We start from the raw sequence: 23,805 nt of genomic DNA, 5'->3' as shown, positions 1-23,805 counted from the left end.
ACAACCCTGGGAAGCAGAGCCCATTATTATCCCCATTTTACAAATGGGCAGGTTGGGGGCACGGAGAGGTCAAATAGCTGGCTGATACCACAAGGCGGGGTTCGAGTAGTAAGTGGCAAAGCCAGGATTTGAGTGCAGGCAGTTGGGTGCCAGCGACCTTCACCACTCTGCTGCGTTGCACCCGGACTGGCCCCAAGGAGATCTTTGTAGAATACCTATCGACCCACGAGAAGTCTCCTCATACTTAATCTGCATCTTTGTAGATCAAAAGGCTGGCGAAGCCTTTGGGAATTTGAGTGGTTTCCTTATCTTCACAAAATACTTGTCGTTTCCTCACATACCACCGTGCCAATCTGATAGAGGCGTCTTTCTCTGAAGATTGAACATGTACCTTTTTTCATTCTCTCAATGGCAGCTATTTGGCATTCCCTTCTAACTCTTTTTTTTTTTGTTGTTTATTCTTGAGGAAGAGAGAGAATGCGTGCATGAGCAGGGGAGGGGGAGAGAGAGAGAGAGAGAGAGGGACAGAGGATCCAAAGCAGGCTCTGCGCCGACAGAGCTAAAGTCTGACGTTCAACCGACTGAACCACCTAGGCGCCCCTGACATTCCCCTCCAGATGCTCAAGTGATGTATATCCTCAGCTTCTGTAGATTGTCAGGTCCCTGCCACAGTCAATTTTCCTTGCTTCTGGCCATCGTTGGTGTTTTAAATTCACACACACACACACACACACACACACACACACACACACACACACACTGTCTCTAGCACCTACAACGGTGCCTGCCATAAACTACCTTTGATGGTCAGTTCATATTTTGGAGTTGTCTGGGAACAGTATTCAAGGCCCTGGCATAAAGTGCTTTGACGAAGGATATTCGAGAAAGCTACTGCTTTCAAGTAGCTTACAATCTAGTAAGGGGATGATGACCGTTCACAAATAACCATGACACAGAGCAGCTGATCTATAGGAGCAGAGTAATTTAAATTTTTTTTTTTTCAACGTTTTTTATTTATTTTTGAGACAGAGAGAGACAGAGCATGAACGGGGGAGGGGCAGAGAGAGAGGGAGACACAGAATCGGAAACAGGCTCCAGGCTCCGAGCTATCAGCCCGGAGCCTGACGCGGGGCTCGAACTCACGGACCGCGAGATCGTGACCTGGCTGAAGTCGGACGCTTAACCGACTGCGCCACCCAGGCGCCCCAGGAGCAGAGTAATTTAGAGTTCAGAGGAACACAAATCGTTTCTGACAGGGTTGATCCAGAAACATCTTGTGAAGGTGGACACACTTAAGTCAGTTTAATGATTGCCTAAATCGGGCGCAGAAGAGCTACTTTCTTGTGCTAAGGACAGGGCTTAAGTCTGCCAAGAGTAGAGGCCTGACAGAAGAGTGCGATGTGATTAACTCAGAGGAGAGGAGGGCTCCAGTCAAGTTGACACTTGGTGCCCTTGTGAGAAACCCTCAGTCGCAGGATTGCTCTGTTTTTACGGTATCATCATCGTCATGGCACATGTTGACCTTCTAGGTGGGTTATAAGCAGCAGGAACAGATGGAACTTCTCAGGGGCAAGGAATTTTATTTTTTTTTAATGTGGAAGCCTATTTATTTGAAAAAATTTTAACTTTTTTGGTTTAAAGTCTTTTGATATATGCAAGGTCTTTTTCCCTAATAAAAACATTGTCTATTTCTCTTATACAGTTGACCCTTGAGAAACATGGGATTAGGGGTCTCAGCTCCCTGCACTGTTTGAAATCTGCATGTACCTTTTGGCTCTCCCAAAACTTAACTACTGATAACCTACTGTTGACTGGAAGCCTTATCAATAACACAAACAGATGATTAACATGTATCTCCTCTATGTATTATATACTGTATCCTTACAATCAAGTAAGCTAGAGAAAAGAAAATGTTATTAAGAAAGTTATAAGGAGGGGCGCCTGGGTGGCTCAGTCGGTTAAGCGTCCGACTTCAGCTCAGGTCACGATCTCACGGTCCGTGAGTTCGAGCCCTGCGTCGGGCTCTGGGCTGATGGCTCAGAGCCTGGAGCCTGCTTCCGGTTCTGTGTCTCCCTCTCTCTCTGCCCCTCCCCCGTTCATGCTTGTCTCTCTCTGTCTCAAAAATAAATAAACGTTAAAAAAAAAAATTTTTAAAAAAAGTTATAAGGAAGAGAAAACACATTTACAGTACTGTGCCGTATTTACCAGAAGAAATTTGCATATATGTGGACTCCACAGTTCAAACCCACGTTGTTCAGCATCAAGTGTAATTGCATTGACCTTTTTTACTTTTTTTTTTTTTTTAGGATTTTATTTTTATCTAATCTCTATACCCAACATGGGGCCCAAACTCACAACCCCAAGATCAAGAGTCTTATACTCTATTGACTGAGCCAGCCAGGCGTCCCTTACTTTTTTACTTGACTATCTAAATAACAACAACAACAACAACAAATGATTAATTAGAATTTATCACAGGAGCCTGGTGAGATAGAGCAGTATTCATTATCCTCACTTTACAAATGAGGAAATTGAAGTTAGGTTACCCTGTAAGTAAGCTATGTGACTTGGGTGCAAACGGCAAAAATGGGACTTCTACTTGGGTCTTCAGAATCGAGAGCCAGTGTATATAACGTGGTCTCATTTAACTTAACAGATTAAAAAAATTTTACCAATATCCAGATAAAAAGGAACATTGAAAGTTGTGATTATCTTACATTTTAGCTCCTTTTTAAATGAATGTCATTATAGAATCTGGTTCAACCTAATTAGTCTGTTTCCGTTTCTGAGTCAACAGGCCTATTTGTTTTGATGAGTACAGATCCCATAAATTCTACTGAAAGGGAAGTCCCTTGGAGGCTGCAGGTGGCCTACACGCTACCTCTGTGCAGATTGGTAAAACAGTCTCTCCAGACGGTTTGGGTCAGTCAGAAGAAGGCATCTCCCCTTGGGCCATGTTCAGCCCACGCCAGGGTGCTGGCCTTGGGAAGTAAGTGTCTGGATTTTCATGTCTACACTGGCTTTTATGTAACACTCAGAAAACAGCAGCCGGGGATCCTGTTCAATTTATGAGGCGCTGAGGCTTCTCTAGGGTTGTGTTTACAGAGCACACCTGTTGCTTTTCCTCAGTATGCAGCGTGTATACCTCCCTCAGTACCTGTACTTGTTTGCTCCACCCGGACCCCGAACCTCCCTGATACTACATGGCTCACCCCTTCACTTCATCCAGGGCTCCCCTTAAATCTTCCCTTACCAAACGTCCCCTCACCTCCTCTGCCTGGAATACCACCTCCAGGCACGCTGCCCCTTCTTGCCATAGTTTCTTCATTATACTTCTTACCACCTGGGATAAGTAAATTCGTGTGTGTTTTGTTTTGCTTTTGTCTCTCCACCAGAAAGTGCACTTTGTGAAAGTAGGGGTTTTGCCTGTGTTGTTCACCGCTCTGTTCCAGCAGCTAGAACAATGCCTGGCAGTGGGGAGCTCTCAGTCAGCATTTGTTGAATGAATGAACACATATCGGACTGTTCGTATTGGGATTGATGATATCAGTGACCAAGTTTAATATTTGCTACTTCTGCTGACTCTATTTGTACGCTTTCTGGACTATGAGGTTATGAATTTTGTCTAATTGGACCGTCACAATAGCAGTGAGAGGGGAAAATAATGTAATTCTTATTTTAGAGTTGAAGAAATATACCAAAACTTAGAAGAGTTCAATGATATGCCCAAAGTCAAATATCTAATCGTTAGAGTCATTCCCTTGACAGGTAGTTTTGATAATCAAAGTTCACTTAAAAACATTGTTTCAGTGATTCTTTAGGTCTTATGGCTTTTTTGAAAGAGGGATTTCCAATTACTGGTTGGGGGTGGGGGAGAAACCTTAAAAACACTGTCAGCTATGTTTTAAGGGAAAGAGGAGGTAAGGCCCTTGGGATTTGAAGCTTTGGGATACCGGAGATCAGACAACTCTCCTTTGTAATCTTGCATTCTTATCTAAGGGTGTTCACCTTGAGGGTCCTTTGGGAAGAAGAACATGACTTTGGAGTCCTTTTCCAGCTGTGTAAGTCTGGCTATATAACTTATCTGAGCAATTTTTTCATCTCTAAAGTCGAGTAAGAGTGTCTACCATATGGGGTATGAAGATGAAATGCCTGGCTTAGTTTTTTGAGCTTGGGAGCTTGATTTCTCCTGTCCCCTTTTCTTTCTCCCTTCACCTGCAAGGGACTAGAAATCCAAGTTGTTTGAGCCCTCTTCAGGGTGATTTCTCTTCTTGATAACTTCCCTCCAGATAAGTAATCCTATATGTTAAACTGTTTTCTGGTAGTATGTAGGCAATCAAGGTACCTTTTATAATTTGCATGTTATATTGTTATTGCAACTCAGGGAGTAACTCAGGGTCTTTGTTTATTTTTATTTATTTTTTTCAGTTTATGTATTTTGAGAGAGAGAGTGTGAGTGGGGAAGGGGGGGGAGAGAGAGAGAGAGAGAGAGAGAGAGAGAGAGAGAGAGAGAGAATCCCAAGCAGGCCCTGCACTGTCAGCGCAGAGCCTGACATGGGGCTCCATCCCATGAACCGTGAGATCATGAACTGAGCTGAAATCAAGAGGTGGATGCTCAACTGACTAAGCCACCAAGGTGTCCCCATGGACTTTGTTTATAAGTGTTGTGCACATACTGTTTTCACAAATCTTTGGGTCCGATTCCTGCTTTTGTAATTGAATGTTCATAAAAACTGTATCACTAGCTGGGAAGCCCTCTTTGTTTCTCACATCCTTCTCTCCATGTTCCATGAAATACCAGGTTATTTTAAGTCGTTGACGTGTTTGCTAACACGTGTAGGTTTAGATGCCTACTAGAATTTAAGTAGCATCTTACAATTTCTATAATAGTCACCATGTCCCCAGAAGAGTAGTGTCATGTACAGACTCAGAAAATAGGGTTTCCTGAACCAATGAGTAATTGAGGTAGGTGAAAACCCAGGAATTTTTAGGCTCTTTCTCTGAAATTAAACAGTACAGCATTTAATTTCTAACTGAAAAATTATCCACTGAGAAATGGGAAACAAGTTAAAGGAAGTACAACCAACTTCCGGTTAAAGATGTCTGGGGGTCCTTCCCAATTACATGCTGATCTTCTCTTAATACCCTATTATATGCTCTTAATACCCTATTATATGCTAATAAAGCATTAAAAAAGGTTCATTATTTAAGCATTAATTATGGATTTAGCTGGAAGGTGTATGATTAAAGACTAACTGATTTAACCCCAAATAATGATATAACTATATTGGAAGGGACTCTGGGAGTATAAGAGAACTAATTCCTTATTTGTCATTACAGAAAATCTGTAATGTCAAAAATGGATGAATCAAGCAATTGCAAGAAATGATTTTTATGTAGGACCGTAGGGAACATTATCAGATGAAACAGCCACAAGAGGTGAAAGCTGTTGATGTTAGTGAAGTAAGGGGGAGGCAGTGAACTACTGCTTTTCACTTAAGTCTTATTGGGTATTATTGAATGGTTAATTATGTGTATATTATTTTGATTAAAAAAATTTTTTTTAACATTTTTTTTATTATTTATTTTTGAGACAGAGAGAGACAGAGCATGAACAGGGGAGGGTCAGAGAGAGAGGGAGACACAGAATCTGAAACAGGCTCCAGGCTCTGAGCGGTCAGCACAGAGCCCGACGCGGGGCTCGAACTCATGGACCGTGAGATCATGACCTGAGCTGAAGTCAGATGCCTAACCGACTGAGCCACCCAGGCACCCCTATTTTGATTTTTGAAATAAGGGCTAAAAGGGCAAGAGAAAAAGTAGAAATATAACAATCTAAGAAAGTGAAAAAAACAACCCAAGAAAGGGAGAAAATGTTTGCAAATCCTTATCTCTGGTAAGGTACTTGTGTCTAGAATATACAGTAAACTCTTCCAACCCAATGATAAAGAACCCAAGTAACTTATTAAAATAGGCAAAGGATCTGAGGAACCATTTCTTCAAAGATGATATATTAAGGGGCCAGTAAGCATGTGAAACGACGCTCAACATCATTAGCCATCAGAAATGTAAATCTAAACCACAACCAGATAGTGTTTCACATCCCCTAGGATGCCTAGAATAAAAAAGGCAGATTGTAAGTATTGGTGAGGTTGTAGAGAGATAAGATCTCTCATACATTGCTGCAGCTGTAAACTGGTGCAGTCACTTTGGAAAACAATCTGGTTGTTCCTGAAAAGCTTAAACATAGCATTACCACCTGACCCAGCAACTCTACTCCCAGCTGTGTACCTAAAAAAAGTGAAAACACATGTCCACACAAAAACTCATATGCGAATGTTCATAGCGGCATTATTCGTAATAGCCCCAAAGTGAAAACAATCTAACTGTCCATTGGCTGAAGAATGGATAAATAAACAGTGGTATCTATAGATACGATGGAATATTATTTAGCCATTAAAAAGAATGAAGCACCGGGGCCCCTGGGTGGCTCAGTTAGCTAAGTGCCTACTCTTCATTTTGGATCAGGTCATGATCTCGTGGAGTTTGTGACTTTGAGCCCCTCATTGGGCTCTGCGCTCACGATGAAGAGCCTGCTTCAGATCCTCTGTCTCCCTCTTCCTGCCCCTTCCACACCTTTCAAAAATAAATAAATGCTAAAAAAAAATTAAACAGAATGAAGTACTGATATATGCTAAACATGAATGAACCTTGAAAACATTTTAAGCGAAGGAAGCCAATCACAAAAGCCACATTTTGTATGATTCCATTTATGTGCCCGTCCAGATGTTAAATCCATGGAAACAGAAAGTAGACTAAGGCTGAGAAGAGAGGTGTTTTAGGGGAAATGGAGCATGACTGCTAATGAACATGAAGTTTCTTTTTTGGGTGATAAAAATGTTCTAAAGTTAGGAGCACCCGGGTGACTCAGTCGGTTAAGTGTCTGACTCTTGGTTTCAGCTCGGGTCATGATCTCATGGTTTTTTAGTTCGAGCCCCAAATTGGGCTCCGCGCTGAAGGTGCAGAGCCTGCTTGGGATTCTGTCTCTCCTCTCTCTCTCTCTGTCTCCTCTCTCCTCTCTCCTCTCTCTGCCCCTCCCCTGCGACGTGCTCTTTCTCTCTCAAAATAAACAAACTTAAAAAACATTCTCCAAAAAAATGCTCTAAAGTTCAATGTGGTGATGGCTGCATACTTATGAATGTATTAAAAACCATTGACTTGTACACTTAAGTAGGTAAATTGTATCGTATGTGAATCATACTTCAATAGAGCTATTATGTTACTCTATATAAAAATATAGATACATAGACATATAATCAAGTATTACTGCTTAAAAAACAGTTTTATTTCTCTTTTGATGAAAAGTTTATTTTTTTCTTACTTTTGCTTCCAACTTATTACACACAAAACCTGCAATTTAGGAAAACAAAATTGTCGTGGTATATAGATCATAAGTGTCTTTTAATGGTTATTTTTCCCCGTTTAACACAAATCAGCATGATTTGTTGATCTGTATGCCTACAGCCTTCTCTCAGAGTATGCTGAGATGTTGGTTTTGGGTGGCTCCAAATGTTTTTCATGTTGCCTGTTTTTAGTGTGCTGTAGACACAGATTTTTGGCTGCTGCCAGAGTCATCTTTGTATGTGATTAAGAAGAAAAATCTGTGTGGTCTGTCCTTCTTCATACACCGAATAGGAGTAATGTCTTGTTGGTTGGTGATTGAGATTCTTGCCTGAACTTCTTGTTCCCTCTTGAGTTTTTGTGTTGTGAATAAATGGCTACTTAAATTGAACTAGACTGTATTTGACTGCTGCCTCTGTGGGTTTCCCCACTGGAGACAGTTTTCATGAATTGTTAGCCTTAGGCTGCTTCAGATGATGTTTTCTCACATTATTCTCTAGGGTACCTGTTTTTGATGCTGTCTTTCGTTTTGTATATTTTTGTGTTTCTTGCCCCATTAGCTTCATAAATAGTCCTTGCATGAGTCTGGTTGATAGTCATTGTTTTTAGATGCCTGCCTGCCTGCCTGCCTGCCCTCCCTTTCAGTGCAGTGCTGTTAGGCTAGGTCTCCATCAACAGAGTATTGGGCTTTGCATATTTGTGCATGTTAGATTAACACCTCTCTTTTCCCACCTTTGGTAGGCAAAATGATATCTTCTGTTTTTAAATTTTTTTCTAACGTTTTAATTTTTTTTTTATTTGAGAGACAGACAGTGCGAGCAGGGGAGGGCCAGAGAGAGAGGGGGAGACGCAGAATCCGAAGCAGGCTCCAGGCTCTGAGCTGTCAGCACAGAGCCCGACGCGGACTGAGAGATCATGACCTGAGCCGGAGTCGAATGCTTAACCGACTGAGCCACCCAGGCGCCCCTGGCTTCCTTTTCTGAAACTCTCTTTGTCCTCAGTTCATTCAGTTTCTCTCAACATTGAGCAATGAGCAGTTTGGTACCTATGCGTTTCTCTTACAGTTGTTCTTAAAGCATGTAACTTAACTTCGCATGTGGAAATAAGTCTGAAACATTGTTTTCAGAAAATAATTTGTATATAATTCGTGATAGTTTTATGCCATCTTTGATACATTGGAGATGCTTCCCATTCTGGTAAGGACCAGCGTTGTTCTTATTACAGGAATACCACCTGCGCCAAGCAGTGGCTTCTCGTTCCTTTTACAGTGAGTATGTTAAAACCATCCTCATCACCCCTTACATACACACACACGTTCAAAATTTTTTTGGACTTGGTATTATTCAATTTACGCTCTATTTTGAGTACACTTCTGACAGTTTTACAACAAATAATTTTAAAGTACATTATAATTTACAGATCAGTTTTACATCCATTAGTTCATTGTAGTGTCCAACAGCCTTATGGGATAGCCATTATTGTTACTATTTTTTAAATTTACATCCACGTTCGTTAGCATATAGTGCAGTGATTTCAGGAGTAGAATCCAGTGATTCATCCCCTACATATGACACCCAGTGCTCGTCCCAACAAGTGTCTTCCTTAATGCCTCTTCCTCATTTAGCCCCTCCCCCCACCCACAACCCCTCCAGCAACCCTCAATTTGTTCTCTATATTTAAGAGTCTCTTATGTTTTGTCCCCCTCCCTGTTTTTGTATTATTTTTGCTTCCCTTCCCTTATGTCATCTGTTTTGTATCTTAAATTCCACATATCAGTGAAGTCATATGATATTTGTCTTTCTCTGGCTAATTTCACTTAGCATAATACATTTTAGGTCCATGCACGTTGTTGCAGATGGCAAGATTTGATTCTTTTTGATTACTGAATAATACTCCATTGTGTGTGTGTGTGTGTGTGTGTGTGTGTGTGTGTGTGTGTGTATTTTTCAATTTTTTAATGTTTATTTTTGAGACAGAGAAAGAGCATGAGGGGGGAGGGGTAGAGAGAGAGGGAGACACAGAATCTGAAGCAGGCTCTAGGCTCTGAGGTGTCAGCACAGAGGCTCAACATGGGGGCTCAAACCCACGAGCCATGAGATCATGACCTGAGCCGAAGTCAGATGCCCAACCAACTGAGCCACCCAGGCTCCCGTCTCCATTGTATATTTATACCATATCTTCTTTATCCATTCATCTGTTGATGGACATTTGTGCTCTTTCCAATACTTTGGCTATTGTCGATAGCACTGCTATAAACATTGGGGTGGTGATGTGCCCCTTCGAAACAGCACAGCTGTATACCTTGGATAAATACAGTTGCTGGGTCGTAGGTTAGTTCTTTTTTTAATTTTTTGAGGCACCTCCACACTGTTTTCCAGAGTGGCCGCACCAGTTTGCATTCCCACTAACAGTGCAAAAGGGTTCTTCTTTCTCCGCATCCTCGCCAACAGCTTTCGTTGCCTGAGTTAATTTTAGCCATTCTGACTGGCGTGAGGTGGTATCTCATTGTGGTTTTGATTGGTATTCCCCTGATGATGAGTGATGTTGAGCATTTTTTCATGTGTCTGTTAGCCATCTGGATGTCTTCTTGGGAGAAGTGACTATTCATGTCTTTTGTCCATTTCTTCACTGGATTATTTGTTTTTTGGATGTTGAGTTTGATAAGTTCTTTATAGATTTTGGATACTAACCCTTTATCTGATATGTCGTTTGCAAATATCTTCTTGCATTATGTAGGTTGCCTTTTAGTTTTGCTGATTGTTTCCTTCACTGTGCAGAAGCTTTTTATCTTGATGAGGTCCCAATAATTCATTTTTGCTTTTGTTTCCCTTGCCTCTGGAGACATGTTGAATAAGAAGTTGCTGCGGTGAGGTAGCCATTAGTCGTATCCCATTTTTATAGCTGAGAAAACATAATTTTGATACTCTCTTATGTTAATGCTTAATTATACAGCCATTCCATCTCTTTATATATGTTTTTTTAAAAATCTGAGTGTATAAGAAGATGATCTCTTTCCTACCATGTGATTTCTATAAATATACTCTCTTTTATCAGAATCAATTTCTATATTTTAGTTTCAGTTTCTACGTACTTTCGTTCTTTCCTTGACCTGCTTCCCTTTTAGGTCTTAGCACAGGGTAATTCTCTATTTTTTTTAAACCTCAGTAAACTGCAGAGTGATAACTATGGTGGTATTATACATTATCTACTGTCTTCAGACTTCTTTCACACCTAAATAACCTTGTTCTATCTTCACAACAGTTATTTGAGATACACAGAGCAAGTGCAAATTGCTTGTTTTTGTGAATTAAAACCTTGCAACTCACAGTGTTCGCTCAAGTTTTTGTTTGTTTGTTTGTTTACAGTCACATAACTAGGAAGTGTTAGGAACAGGAATACTCTGGCTTCTGGCCTAACATCGGGCACTTTCCGCTGCTGTTAGGACCCTGCGCTGTGCTCCCTCGCATGATGTAATGCACACTTAACCAGGTTTCTTTCATACTTTCATATTGCCAACCACTTATTCAGAATTCAACCCAGAGTAGCAGTTTCTCTTGTTTTGTCAGAAGACTTCCTATAAAAAGCAGTTGTCAACAAGACAGGCCAATAATTTGCCAGATGCTCTGTATTTCGCAGAGCAAGTCTTTGAAGTTGTCCCTACTTACTGCTCTTCTGCTGTGTGTCTATTTTGTAATCTCTGTCAGGACTGTTGTATATAGATCGGTTTCCTGGGGCCTCAGTAACAAATTGCCACTAAGTGGGTGGTTTAAAACAACAGAAATTTGTGCTCTCACACTTTAGGAGGCCAGAAGTCCAAAATCAAAGTGTTGGCAGAACTGGTCCTTTTTAGAAGTTCAGAGGGAGACTGTTCCATTCCTCTTCCCTGGCTTCTGGTGGTTGCCAGCGATCGGTTGCTGTTCCTTGGCTTTGCAGCTGCATAATTCGAGTCTCTGTCTCCTTCTTCATATGGCTGTCTTCCCTCTGTGTCTGTGTCTGTGTCTGCATATGGCATTCTGCTCACTGTGAATGCCTGTCTCCTCAGCTTATAAGGACACGGTCGCATTGGATTAATACCCTGTTCCAGTACGACCTCATGTTAATTTACACCTTAATTACATCTGCAAACGCACTACAGTTGACCCTTGAACAACACAGGTTTGAACTGTGCTGGCCTTCTTACACGTGGGTTTTTTCAATAATCATATACACTGACAATATCAATAAGTACAGTATAGTACTGTAAATGTATTTTCTATTCCTAATGGTTTTCTTAATGACATTTTTTTCTAGCTTACTTTATTGTAAGAATATGGTGTATGATACATGTAATATACAAAATGTATGTTAATCAACTATTGATGTTATAAGGCTTCCAGTCAACAGTAGGCTATTAGTTAAGTTTGGGGGAGTGGGTCAAAATTATACATGGATTTTCAACTGCACAGGGGTCAACTTGTTTTTTCATTTTTCTAATGGTGTCTTTTATTGAATACAATTCTTGGTTTTCAGAATGGTCTAATTTTTCCTTAGTGAAGAATGCTTTTTGGTGAGCTATTTAAATAATCTTTTTTTTTTTTAACCTCACTGTCATGAAGATAACCTCCCATATTATTATTTAACTATTCAATTTTACCTTTTACATTTATATCCACAGTCTGCCTAGAATTGATTTTCATGTGTAATTGTGTGAATTTTTGTGTGAATCAAGATTCATGTTTTTTCTTTTAATTTAGATATCTAGTTGACCCAATACTGGCTCTTTTTCTTAATTTTTTGGACAAAATTTATTTTTTCTCATTGCTTTACAAAATGCCACTTTTGTCATAAATCAAATGTTCATGTACATGTGTGTTATCTCTCAACTCTACTCCATTTTGCTCTTGTACCAATACCACAGTCTTCAGTCCTGCTTCTCAAAAGTCTTGATATCCAGTGGAATCAGTCCTTCCATTTGTTCTTCATCAAGATGATTTTAGCTGCTCTTGACTCTTTGCATTTCTGTATAGATTATAAGATCAACTTGTCCATTTGTCCAAACAAATCTACTGATATTTTGATTTGTATTTGCACTGATCTGTAGACCAATCTAGGGAGAACTGATGTCCTTATACTTTTGAAGCTTCTAGTATAAAAGATGGCATATTCTGAATTTTCTATAAGTCATTTAAAAAAAAAATTTTTTTTTAAGTTTTTTTTGAGAGACAGAGAGAGACAGAGACAGAGACAGAGTGTGAGTGGGGAGGGGGAGAGAGAGAGGGAGACACAAAATACGAAGCAGGCTCCAGACTCCGAGCCGTCAGCACAGAGCCCGACATGGGGCTTGAACTCATGTACTGTGAGATCATTACCTGAGCAGAAGTCAGACACTTAACTGAGTCACCTGGTCGCCCCCTGTAACTCATCTTTAATTTAGCTCTCAAGCTGTCAGATTTTTATAGTTTTCTGTGATGAAGTCTTACACATCTGCATTATATTTATTCTTCGTTATTTGATATTACCTGATGCAATTGTAAATGATGTATCTTTTTAAAGTTTCATGTAATAATTATTTGTTCTTTGGGATATAGAAATACTATTGGCCTTTTTATATTCACCTTATATCCAGCAACTGTGCTAAAACTCAGTGGTTAATTCTGATAACTTATCTGCAGGTCCTTTTGAAATTTCTATGGAAAGGTTCATATCATCTACAAATAATGACAGCTTTATATTTATCTGATAAAAATATAATTGAGTCATGTGTGATTTTAAATTTTCTAGCCACATTAAAAAGATGAAATTAATTTTAATAGTATATTTTATTCAACTAAAATACCAAAATATGATTTCAACATGTAACAAGGTAAAAATTATTAATGAGATTTTTACATGCTTTTTCATACTTAATCTTCTAAATTTGGTGTATTTTACATTTATGACACATCTCAATTTAGAGTAGCCATGTTTCAAGTACTTAGTAGCCACATTTGGCTAATGACTACAGCGTAGGTTTAGAGAATGAGGCAAACTTTTTTTTAAGCAAATGTTATATATATAGCTTTTTTATGTATAACTTTTAATGGAGTCACTGATGGGGCTTCTACTGTCTTGATTATATATAAGTGCCAAGGAGAGATTGAATTTTCAAGGAAGGTTATACTGAAAAGGTGTCATTTGAATGTCTTGAACTATGAATATAAATTTGCCAGGTGAACAAAATGGGCAAAGAGAATAACATGTAAAATTGTGATGTTATATTAGAGTAGAATTCGTTCAGAGCCTTGCAGATACTTTGCTGTGGGCGGAGAAGAGGTCACACTGTGAGAGTGGTGGGTGACTGGCTAGCAGTTCTTCCCCAGTTCCCTGTGTTATGAGTAATTTATTAGTAATGGTAGTTCACATGTTCCAAATAGATAAAGTAAGAAAAATTTTCAAAAGTGTAATTGCTGGGCCTAATAAAATACATATATACCCCAGCACATACGGTGAATCTTGGGGTCTGAACTAATTTTTCTGCCCCTAGAAAATATGCTGGTTTCAGTGCATAGTCAACTGCAATAATTATTGTACTGTATCTGTAATGGGTTAACTGTTGTATTAAGTTCGTATTTTGGGTTTTTGGGTTTTGTTTTTATTTAAATTCTAATTAGTTAAGATACAGTGCAATATTGGTTTCAGGAGTAGAATTCCGTGAATCATCACTTACGTACAACACCCAGTGCTCATCATAACAAGTGCCCTCTTTAATGCCCATCACCCATCTAGGCCACCCTCCACCTCCCTCCCTCCATCAACCCTCATTTTGTTCTCTATCATTAAGAGCCTCTTCTGGTTTCTTTCCCTCTTTTTTTCCCTCCTTCCCCTATGTTCATCTGTTTTGTTTCTTAAATTCCACATATGAATGAAATCACATGGTATTTGTCTTTCTCTGACTGACATATTTTGCTTAGCATAATACACTCTAGCTCCATGCATGTTGTTGCAAATGGCAAGATTTCATTCTTTTTGATGGCAGAGTAATATTCCATTATTATATATGTATACACACACACACACACACACACACACACATCACATCTTCTTTATCCATTCATCCGTCAGTGGACAGTTAGGTCTTATCCATAGTTTAACTATTGATAAGGTTGCTATAAACATTGGGGTGCATGTACCCCTTTGAATCTGTATTTTTGTATCCTTTGGGTAAATATCTAATAATGCAATTGCTGGATTGTAGGATAGTTCTATTTTTAACTTTCTGAGGAACCTCCCTACTGTTCTCCGGAGTGGCTCTACGGGTTTATATTTTGTTGATTACTGGTAAAGTTTAACATTTTTTCTTATTAACAGTGATACATTACTACCTTCTAGTTCTCAGATTCCATTCAGGGTTTTCTAGTTGTCCCAATTATATCCCTTGCAGCAGAAAGATCCAGTTCAGGATCAGGCTTTGCACCTCAGTCTTCCTTTTCTTTGGAGGAAAAGGCATTTTCTTGACATATTTTACCTTGGCATTTTCGAAGATTACAGGTAGATTATTTTATAGAAAGCCTCCCAGTTTGGTTTTGTTTGTTTCCTCATGATTAGATTCAAGATCCAGCATCTAATTGAATTGGCAGGAACATTACTTCTCATTGTATCTTACCAAGTGGTATAGGACTTTGATTAGTCCAATTATTAATATTCCCTTTGATCATTTGATCAAGGTAGAGTCTGTCAGGTATCACTTCTATATTTTGGAATTTATATGTGTTTTATGGAGAAGTACTCTGAAACTCTCCCACACTTTCCATTTATTCAGTCATTTATTTATATCAGCATTGCTTCATGGTTTCTTACTTTATTCAATAGGTTATAATCCATTATTGTCATTATTTGTTTTGATGCTGAAATTATCCCCGGTTTGGCCAGTAGGAGGTTTTTCAAGCTGGATCCTCCTCCTTCTTTTCTTAAATGCTTTATTTTATTTATTTTTATTTTTATTTTTATTTTATTTTTTAAGTAAACTCTACCCTCACCGTGGGGCTTGAACTCACGACCCCAAGATCAAAAGTAGAATTCTGTACTGACTGAGCCAGCCAGGTGCCCCTTATTTTTTTATTTTATTAATTTATTTTTCCAGTTTTGTTGAGGAGCATTGATATATAAAATTGTACTAGTTTAAGGTGTATGTATATATTGTGAAATGATTACCACAGTTAAGTTCAGTTAACATCTATCACCTCACGTATTTTTTTATTATAAGAACTTTTAAGATTTACTCTTAGCATCTTTCAGATACACAGTTCATTCTTGTTAACTGTAGTCACCATGCTGTATATGTATCTCCAGAACTGAAAGTTTGTACCCTTTGACCACCTTCACTCATTTCCTCTACCCTACCCGCACCTCCAGCAACCACCAATCTATTCTCTCTTTCTATGAGTTTGGTTTTTTTTTTTTTTTTTAGATTCCACATATAAGTGAGATTATACAGTATTTGTCTTTCTCTATCTGACTTATCTCACTTACCATAATGCACTCAAGGCCCATCCATGTTGTTTTATATGTATGTTATATATAGGTTCCCTTGGAGATATATAGATATAGATATAGATATAGATATAGATATAGATATAGATATCTGGTTCCCTTTATCGGAGAATGGTATTACAAGCCGAGATGTAGAGACTAGGTATGTTCATACCAAGTGGAGGTGGTCACTGCTCCAAGGCCCTCTCAGTACATAGATTTACAGAGCTAGGGAGTATGTATGTGTGTATGCTTATGTATACACACAGAGACATACATACCCCATACACATTTATGTCTATATTCTTTTTTTTAATGTTTATTTATTTTTGAGAGAGCGTGAGCAGGGGAGGGGCGGAGAGAGAGGGGAGGGAGGATCTGAAGCTGGCTTTGTGCCAACAGCAGCGAGCCTGACATGGAGCTTGAACCCATGAACTGTGAGATCATGACCTGAGCTGAAGCTGGACTCTCAAATGACTGAGCCACCCAGATGCTCCTGTGTCTATATTCTAAAAGATCCATTAGTTCACCCAGACCTTCCACAGGGTTTATTCTAACCTTTCTCTTTTCATATCTGTATCTCTCTTCTCTTATAAAGAGAATTCTGGATCCCATTGTCCTTAGTTGATTTTCTTATTTGAAAAAATATTTTTTTAAATAAAAAAAACCCTTTTTTTCTTTTTAATCTTTATTTTGAGAGAGAGACAGAGTGTGAGCAGGGGAGGAGCTGAGGGGAGGGAGACACAGAATCAGAAGCAGACTCCAGGCCCTGAGCTGTCAGCAGAGCCCGACGCGGGGCTCGAACCCACGAACCATGAGATCGTGACCTGAGCCAAAGTCAGACGCTCAACTGACTGAGCCATCCAGGTGCCCCTTTTTAATTTTTTTTAATGTTTATTTATTATTAATGAGAGACAGAGAGAGAGACAGAGCATGAGCAGGGGAGGGACAGAGAGAGAGGGAGATGCAGAATTGGAAGCAGGCTCCAGGCTCTGAGCTGTCAGCACAGAGCCCGACGCGGGGCTCGAACCCACAAACCGCAAGATCATGACCTGAGCTGAAGTCGGATGCTTAACTGACTGAGCCACCAGGCACCCCAGTTGATTTTCTTATTTGATGAATCCTCCCATATATGAAAAATCTCTTCTTGTGGCCTCTGAACCGTTCCATGTGGAAATACTTAGGGTCGCCTCACTCAGGGTTCAACCTCCCGTGTAGACCGGCCCTTTGTGTGCATGTGGATAGCCTCTTCACAGTTTGTGCCCTGTGCGTGGACACCTACTATGCTCTGCCCCACCTAATGGCTGTCAGACTGGATTGCTCAGGAAGGGGCAAGGGCTTCCTGGGAATTCTTGTTTCACCTGAATGTTTCTAGCTGTGGGGTTATTTCTTTATCTTTATCTTTTTTTTTTTTTTTTTTGAGCCCTTTTGGTTTGAGGCCTCGTACTTTCCCTGAGTCTGAGAAGCTTAATGGAAGTTTCTTCCTGAAAATATTTGTCATCATCTCTGCATATTTTTTCTCTTCTATATATACTGTCATGTGGATGTTGATTTCCTTCATTTCTCTATTCCATATCTCTTGATTTTTCTTTTATGTATTTTACCTTTTCCTGATGTCAGGCAAAGCCTGATACTTTAGCTTATTAATTTGTTCAATGCTCTCCTTTCTGCTCTTTAATACATTTATCCATTCAGTTTATTTCAGTGATTATATTTTTCATGCCCAGTATTCTTATTTGCTTCATTATGACATTTTCTTCCGGCTTTATTATTGTTTTTTAATGTTTATTTATTTATCTTGAGAGAGAGAAAAAGAGCACGCCCACATGTGCATGTGGGCAAGGAAGGGGCAGAGAGAATCCCAAGCAGGTTCCGCACTGTCAGTGCAGGGCCCTACATGGCTGGCGCTTGATCTCATGAACTGTGAGGTCATGACCTGAGCCAAGAGATCAGGAGTCTGACACTTAATCAGCTGGGCAACCCAGGCACCCCCTTCCTGCTTTATTTCTAATATCCTTCCTTATTAAGTTTGAAAGTTTATTTATTTTTAAGATTATATATATATATATATTTTTTTTTTTTTAATGTTTATTTTTGAGAGAAAGAGGGCGCACATGCGAGTGAGCAGGGGAGGCGGGGAGAGAGAGGGAGACACAGAATCTGCAGCAGGCTCCACACTGTCAGTGCAGAGCTTGACACGGGGTTCGATCCCACAAACTGTGAGATTGTGACCTGAGCTGAAATCAGATGCTTAAGCACATGAGCCACCCGGGTGCCCTGATTTTAAGTAATCTCTACACCCAGCAGGGGTTCGAACTTGCAACCCCAAGATCAAGAGTCGCATGCTTTACCGACTGAGCTAGCCAGGTGCCCCAGTTTGTTTATTTTTAAACATTTATTTTCTGTCTTTTCTCCTGTGTCCTGGGGATATTAGTCACCTTGGTTCATGATGTATCTGAGGTGTGGTGAAGAAAGCTACAGTCAGCTTTGATGCCTAGTTTGTGCCTCTCCTGGGTTTAGAGAATGAAGGTGGTAGGGGTCCAGGGAGAGGACTTACCCACCGTCATTATACGGTGTGAAACCCCTTCTAAGGCTCAGCACTTTTTAAGGTCTGTTTCCATCTGTTAGAAACTTGTAGCGCACAAAGTACAGAAAGCAGTGGTGGGAAAAGGGAGCCGTGAAGATACAGGGACCACCCACTGCCATCCGTGCATATCCCCACCAGCTGGCCCCATGGCACCCACTTGTTACTCTGCAGCCCCTTGACGGTTTCAGGCTTGCCGACAATCTTTCTGCCCTGTAACTGCAACTGCCTATTCAGTAAAATGTTGGAGAGAAAAATATTTACCGAAATAACTGCACCACACCCTAACTCTCATCTCTGGTGTCTGGCTCTGGTCTGCTCTGCTTGCATTTTCACCCTACATTAGGGCCAGATTTCCCTATGTTGTTCCAGGGATTTCTGTCTGTATGTAAACACAAATTAATTTTTTTGTTTAGTATAGGTTCATACTTCACATGCTGTCCAGCAGCTTGCTGTTTTTACATTTTATTTTTTAAAAGAGTTTTTTTTTTTTTTTTAATGTTTATTTACTTTTGAGACAGAGCAAGATGGTGCAGGGGAGGGGCAGAGAGAGAGAGGGACAGAGTATCTGAAGCAGGCTCTGTGCTGACAGCAGAGAGCCTAATGTAGGGCTTGAGCTCACAAGCCAGGAGATCATGACCTGGGCCAAAGTCAGATGCTTAACCAACTGAGCCACCCAGGTGCCCCAGCAACTTGCTGTTTTTAAAATGGCTGATTAGGGGCCCCTGGGTGGCTCAGTCAGTTGAGCGTCCTCTTGATTTTGTCTCAGGTCATGATCTCAGGGTTGTGGGGTTATGGAGCCTGCTTAAGATTCTTTCTCTCTCTGCCCCTCTCCCCCACTTCTGTGCTCTCTACCTCAAAATAAAAAATAAAACAATTAAAATGGCTGATTAACATGATTGATTACATATGAAGGTAGTTTGGTTTCAATCAAAGATAGCTTTAATATATGTGTATGTATAGTTTTTATATCCCTTTTACACTGAGGTGTCTTCATATAATTACCTTATCTTAAATGTAAGTTAGTGATAGGGTAGAGTGTAGTTGTTAGTGTTCTGTGAAGCACTTGATAATTGCCTTCTTTGATTCTTTTAGGTTGTTACCAGTTTTTAAATACTGTATGATGATACTGAAATAAATATCTTTATGGATAAAGTGCTTTACATTTACAGATCATTTTCAAGGATGGATTTACAGAATGGATCAAATAGAGGAGTAGGTCAAAAGGCATTCAAATAGTATTTCCAATATGATGTACCAACTTGCATTCCTACTGACAATATGAGAGTGTTTTCCCACACCATCGTGCACTTAGGTTATTTTGATGATTTGACTGTGACCGGAAGAATTCTGTATCTTGAAAAAAATGCTATCAAATAATATAATTAAGGTATGTTCCTCAATTTATTCTTATCTACTGGATAAATGGGCATATGTTTACTTACAGGACTGAATTTGCTCTTAAAGAAATCATGTCCTCTGGAGGCGCTGAAGATGATATCCCACAGGGAGAGAGGAAAACAGTTACAGATTTTTGTTACCTTCTGGATAAATCTAAGCAACTGTTCAACGGATTAAGGTTAGTGGACTCTTGATGCCTTAAACTTTTCTCTAGTTCTGTGTTTTTTTCCCTATGGCTGGTGTGTGGTAAGTTTCTGAAAGTTATGGATAGAATGTTTTATAAATACCTGTATTAGAGGTCAGGTGATCATGCTGTTTTGACCCTCTTCATTTTCAGATGAGAAGACAATAGGAAAGAGGAAAACTGTTTCCTTCAAGTTGAGGCAAGCAGTTTTGTTAGATGGTTTTATATACAGTATTCCACATCATACCCTATTTATTTATTTATTTATTTATTTTTAATGTTTGTTTTTATTTTTGAGAGACAGAGAGAGACCGAGCACTAGTGGGGAAGGAGCAGAGAGAGAGGGAGACCCAGAAGCTGAAGCGGGCTCCAGGCTCTGAGCTGTCAGCACAGAGCCCGACGCGGGGCTAGAACTCACGAACTGTGAGATCATGACCTGAGCCGAAGTCAGCGCCCAACCAACTGAGCCACCCAGGTGCCCCCACATCATACCCTATTTACATCTGATTTTACACATTGGGGTATTGAAGTTAATGTATCTTTTAAGAAAACATTTACAATTGTAAAGATAATTACAAGATTATCAAATATTCATTTGATAATATTCCATGACTACTGTATCTAAAGTTACACTTTCAGTACACTTTATCCCTATATTCATTTAATTTTTTAATAAAACTGATGACTGTCTTGAGCAATCTTATTAATTTGCCTATAATGTCTTCCTACATAAAACTAATATTCCTAAGAATAGGACCCTGTTTGTCACGGTTTCTCTAGTACATAATGGCCAGGGTCTGGCCCATTGCAGATGCTTCATAAACATTTGTTAAATGAAGGATTCCAAAGGCAGGTTTCTTAACTTCTGTACTCTGCTGCTTTCTATTTTGTGCCAGAGAAGAATCTTTGAGATCAGCTTCTGGTAATAATCAGATTAATTGCAACTTTTTAAAGAATTATTTTCTGGGGTCTGGGTGGCTCAGTTGGTTAAGTGTCCGACTTTGGCTCAGGTCATGATCTTGCGGTTCGTGAGTTCAAGCCCTGCCTTAGGCTCTGTGCTGACAACTCAGAGCCTGGAGCCTGCTTCGGATTCTGTGTCTCCCTCTCTCTCTGTCCCTCCCATGCTCATGCTGTCTCTCTCTGTCTCTCAATAATAAATAAACGTTAAAAAAAAAAATTATTATTTTCTGGGGCACCTGGGTGGCTCAGTTTATTGACCATCCGACTCTTGGTTTCTGCTCAGGTCATGATCTCATGGTTTGTGAGATCAGTTCCTATGTTCGGCTCTGCGCTGCATGGAGGCTGCTTGAGATTCTTTCTCTCCCCCCCCCCCTCTCTCTGCCCCTCCCTCTGATCTCTCTCTCTATCCCTCAAAATAAATAAATAAAATTTAAAAAAGAAAACATATTTTTTCAACTGATTATTGCATTTCTTCCATATTTTTTCTTGTCCCTTGTCCTCCCTCCTTTTTATACTTGTAATGCCTAGAGTGAACATCCAGCTCAGGTCCTCTATAATGACCTACTCTTGATTTTCATCTCTGTTCTCTTTTACATCATTTCGTTTTCAGAAAATGTCTCTGAAGTTTGTCCACCATATGCCAGACATACTCTTTTTTTGTATTCATTTACTCTTTATGGGATGTATGACACCTTGTCATTTCATATCAGCATTTTTTGCTAAACTGCTTAATAAAAAGCCCTAGATACTACGTTTTGACCCAAAGTTTACTAGCTTCTCTATATATTCTTATTTGAATATAAGAATGAGTATAGTATGAGTATGTCTTCACTGAGTATGTTTGAGAAGCATATTGAATTTAGTGGCATCTCCCTTCTTAAAAAGGAATTATTTTCCTAATCTGATTCTGGATCATAAATGACTCCTTAAAGCTCAAGTAATCTCTTTCTAGAGACTCTCCATCTGGCTAAAATCACTCTGTAACTACAACAACAGTAACAGTAACACATTTCCACACAGCATTCTACAGTTTGTAAATCGCTTTAAAGTACGTCTTCATCTTTAAGCCACACGATGACAGTATATAGTACAAAACACGTAACTAGAGTTGATTGTTTTATTTTACCCTCTTTTTAAATGTGCAAATTTTAAATTTAAATTTGTTGTGCAGATCAATTTAACAGCTCAAATGTGTCTCATTTTGATCTTTTTTTAAAGTGCCATGTTAATGATCACACTGATTTTATTTTTATTTTTGAATTTTTGATTTTATTTAGTTTTAAAGTAATTGCAGAGTAAAATTGTGTCTGTGGGGATGGTAGGAAAACCTAATACATGGAGAGGTTACACGAGATCTAATCTTTAGGACTGCTTATTTATTGTTACAGAAATTTATTATAATATGCTTGTGATACCTATTTCAGTTTAGTTCTTGAGCTCTTGAAACTGTATCGGGTCCAAGAATTAATCCTTCTGGGCACCTGGGTGGCTCCAACTTCAGCTCAGGTCATGATCTCATGGTTCATGAGTTCGAGCCCCACTTTGGGCTCTGTGCTGACAGCTCAGAGCCTGGATCCTGCTTCAGATTCTGTGTCTCGCTCTCTCTCTGCCCCTCCCCTGCTTGTGCTCTGTCTCTCTTTCTCAAAAATAAACATTTAAAAAGAAACAATTAATCCTTTTGACTTTGTTTTTTGAAATATTCAGTACATGGGGCGCCTGGGTGGCTCAGTCGGTTAAGCATCGGACTTCGGCTCAGGTCATGATCTCGCAGTCCGTGAGTTCGAGCCCCGTGTCGGGCTCTGTGCTGACAGCTCAGAGCCTGAAGCCTGTTTCAGATTCTGTGTCTCCCTCTCTCTGACCCTCCCCTGTTCATGCTCTGTCTCTCCCTGTCTCAAAAATAAATAAAACGTTAAAAATTTTTTTTTGAAATATTCAGTACATAATTTCACCAGTTTGAAATTTCTCTTCATTTGTTAAGTCAATAATTTTGTCAGTATACATGTGTAACTTGCAGATACCATAAATTGCTACCCAGAAAGCACTATTTTTTTTTTCTTAACTTACATTATATCACTCTGGCACTGTGGCCACAGCTTGCTTGCTTGCTTGCTTGCTTGCTTTCTTTTATGTTTATTTATTTAGAGAGAGAGAGAACGCCCACACACGTGCAAGCGGGGAAAGGGCAGAGAGGGAGAGAGAGAATCTCAAGCAGAGCCCAGTGCAGAGCTTGATCCCATGAACTGCAAGATAATGACTTGAGCCGAAATCAAGAGGTGGACACAACCTACTGAGCCGCCCAAACACCCCTGAAAGCAGTATTTTCTATACTAATATATTGATTGCCTCCCAGATGTGGAGTAGTACTTCCCCAAAGTGCTATTTTTAAAGTTTGAGAATCATGGGGTGCCTGGGTGGCTCAGTCGGTTGAGCCTCCAACATCAGCTCAGGTCATGATCTTGCAGTTCATGGGTTCAAGCCCCACATCAGGCTCCCTGCTGTCAGCCTGCCAGTGCAGAGCCTGCTTCTGATCCTCTGCCCCCCTCTCTCTGCACCTCCCCTGCTTGCACTCTCCCAAAAAGAAATCAATCATTTAAATTAATATTTAAAAAATAAAATAAAATAAAATAAAATTTGAAAATACTAATAATAAATTTTGGCCTAGAGGAATGGTTAAGCAAATTCATCAGGGATTTATTTTCAGTGTTTTGTGTACAGGGCCCTCTTTTAAAAAATTTTTTTTTAATTTTTTTTTTAATATTTATTTATTTTGAGAGAGAGAGAGCGCGCA

The 23,805-nt window shown here is 39.6% G+C and overlaps 1 protein-coding gene across 2 annotated transcripts in view; it reads left to right on the top strand.

Moving 5' to 3' along the window:
* The window catches only part of SCAI (suppressor of cancer cell invasion), a 143,755-nt gene that overhangs the window by 53,233 nt on the left and 66,717 nt on the right, over window positions 1–23,805 (top strand). For both annotated transcript variants that reach the window (XR_006210662.1, XM_042964775.1), the window contains exon 3: window positions 19,920–20,051. Coding sequence is in view for 1 of the 2 variants with exons in the window: in XM_042964775.1 (XP_042820709.1) it covers window positions 19,920–20,051 (132 nt within the window). In the remaining variant the exon portion in view is untranslated. The remainder of the gene's footprint in view (window positions 1–19,919; window positions 20,052–23,805) is intronic.

The sequence above is a fragment of the Panthera tigris genome, chromosome D4 (assembly GCF_018350195.1).
Source record: "Panthera tigris isolate Pti1 chromosome D4, P.tigris_Pti1_mat1.1, whole genome shotgun sequence".
Classification (NCBI taxonomy): domain Eukaryota; kingdom Metazoa; phylum Chordata; class Mammalia; order Carnivora; family Felidae; genus Panthera; species Panthera tigris.
The sequence above is the reverse complement of the archived record's forward strand: the minus strand, read 5'-3'. Positions and strand labels throughout refer to the sequence as shown.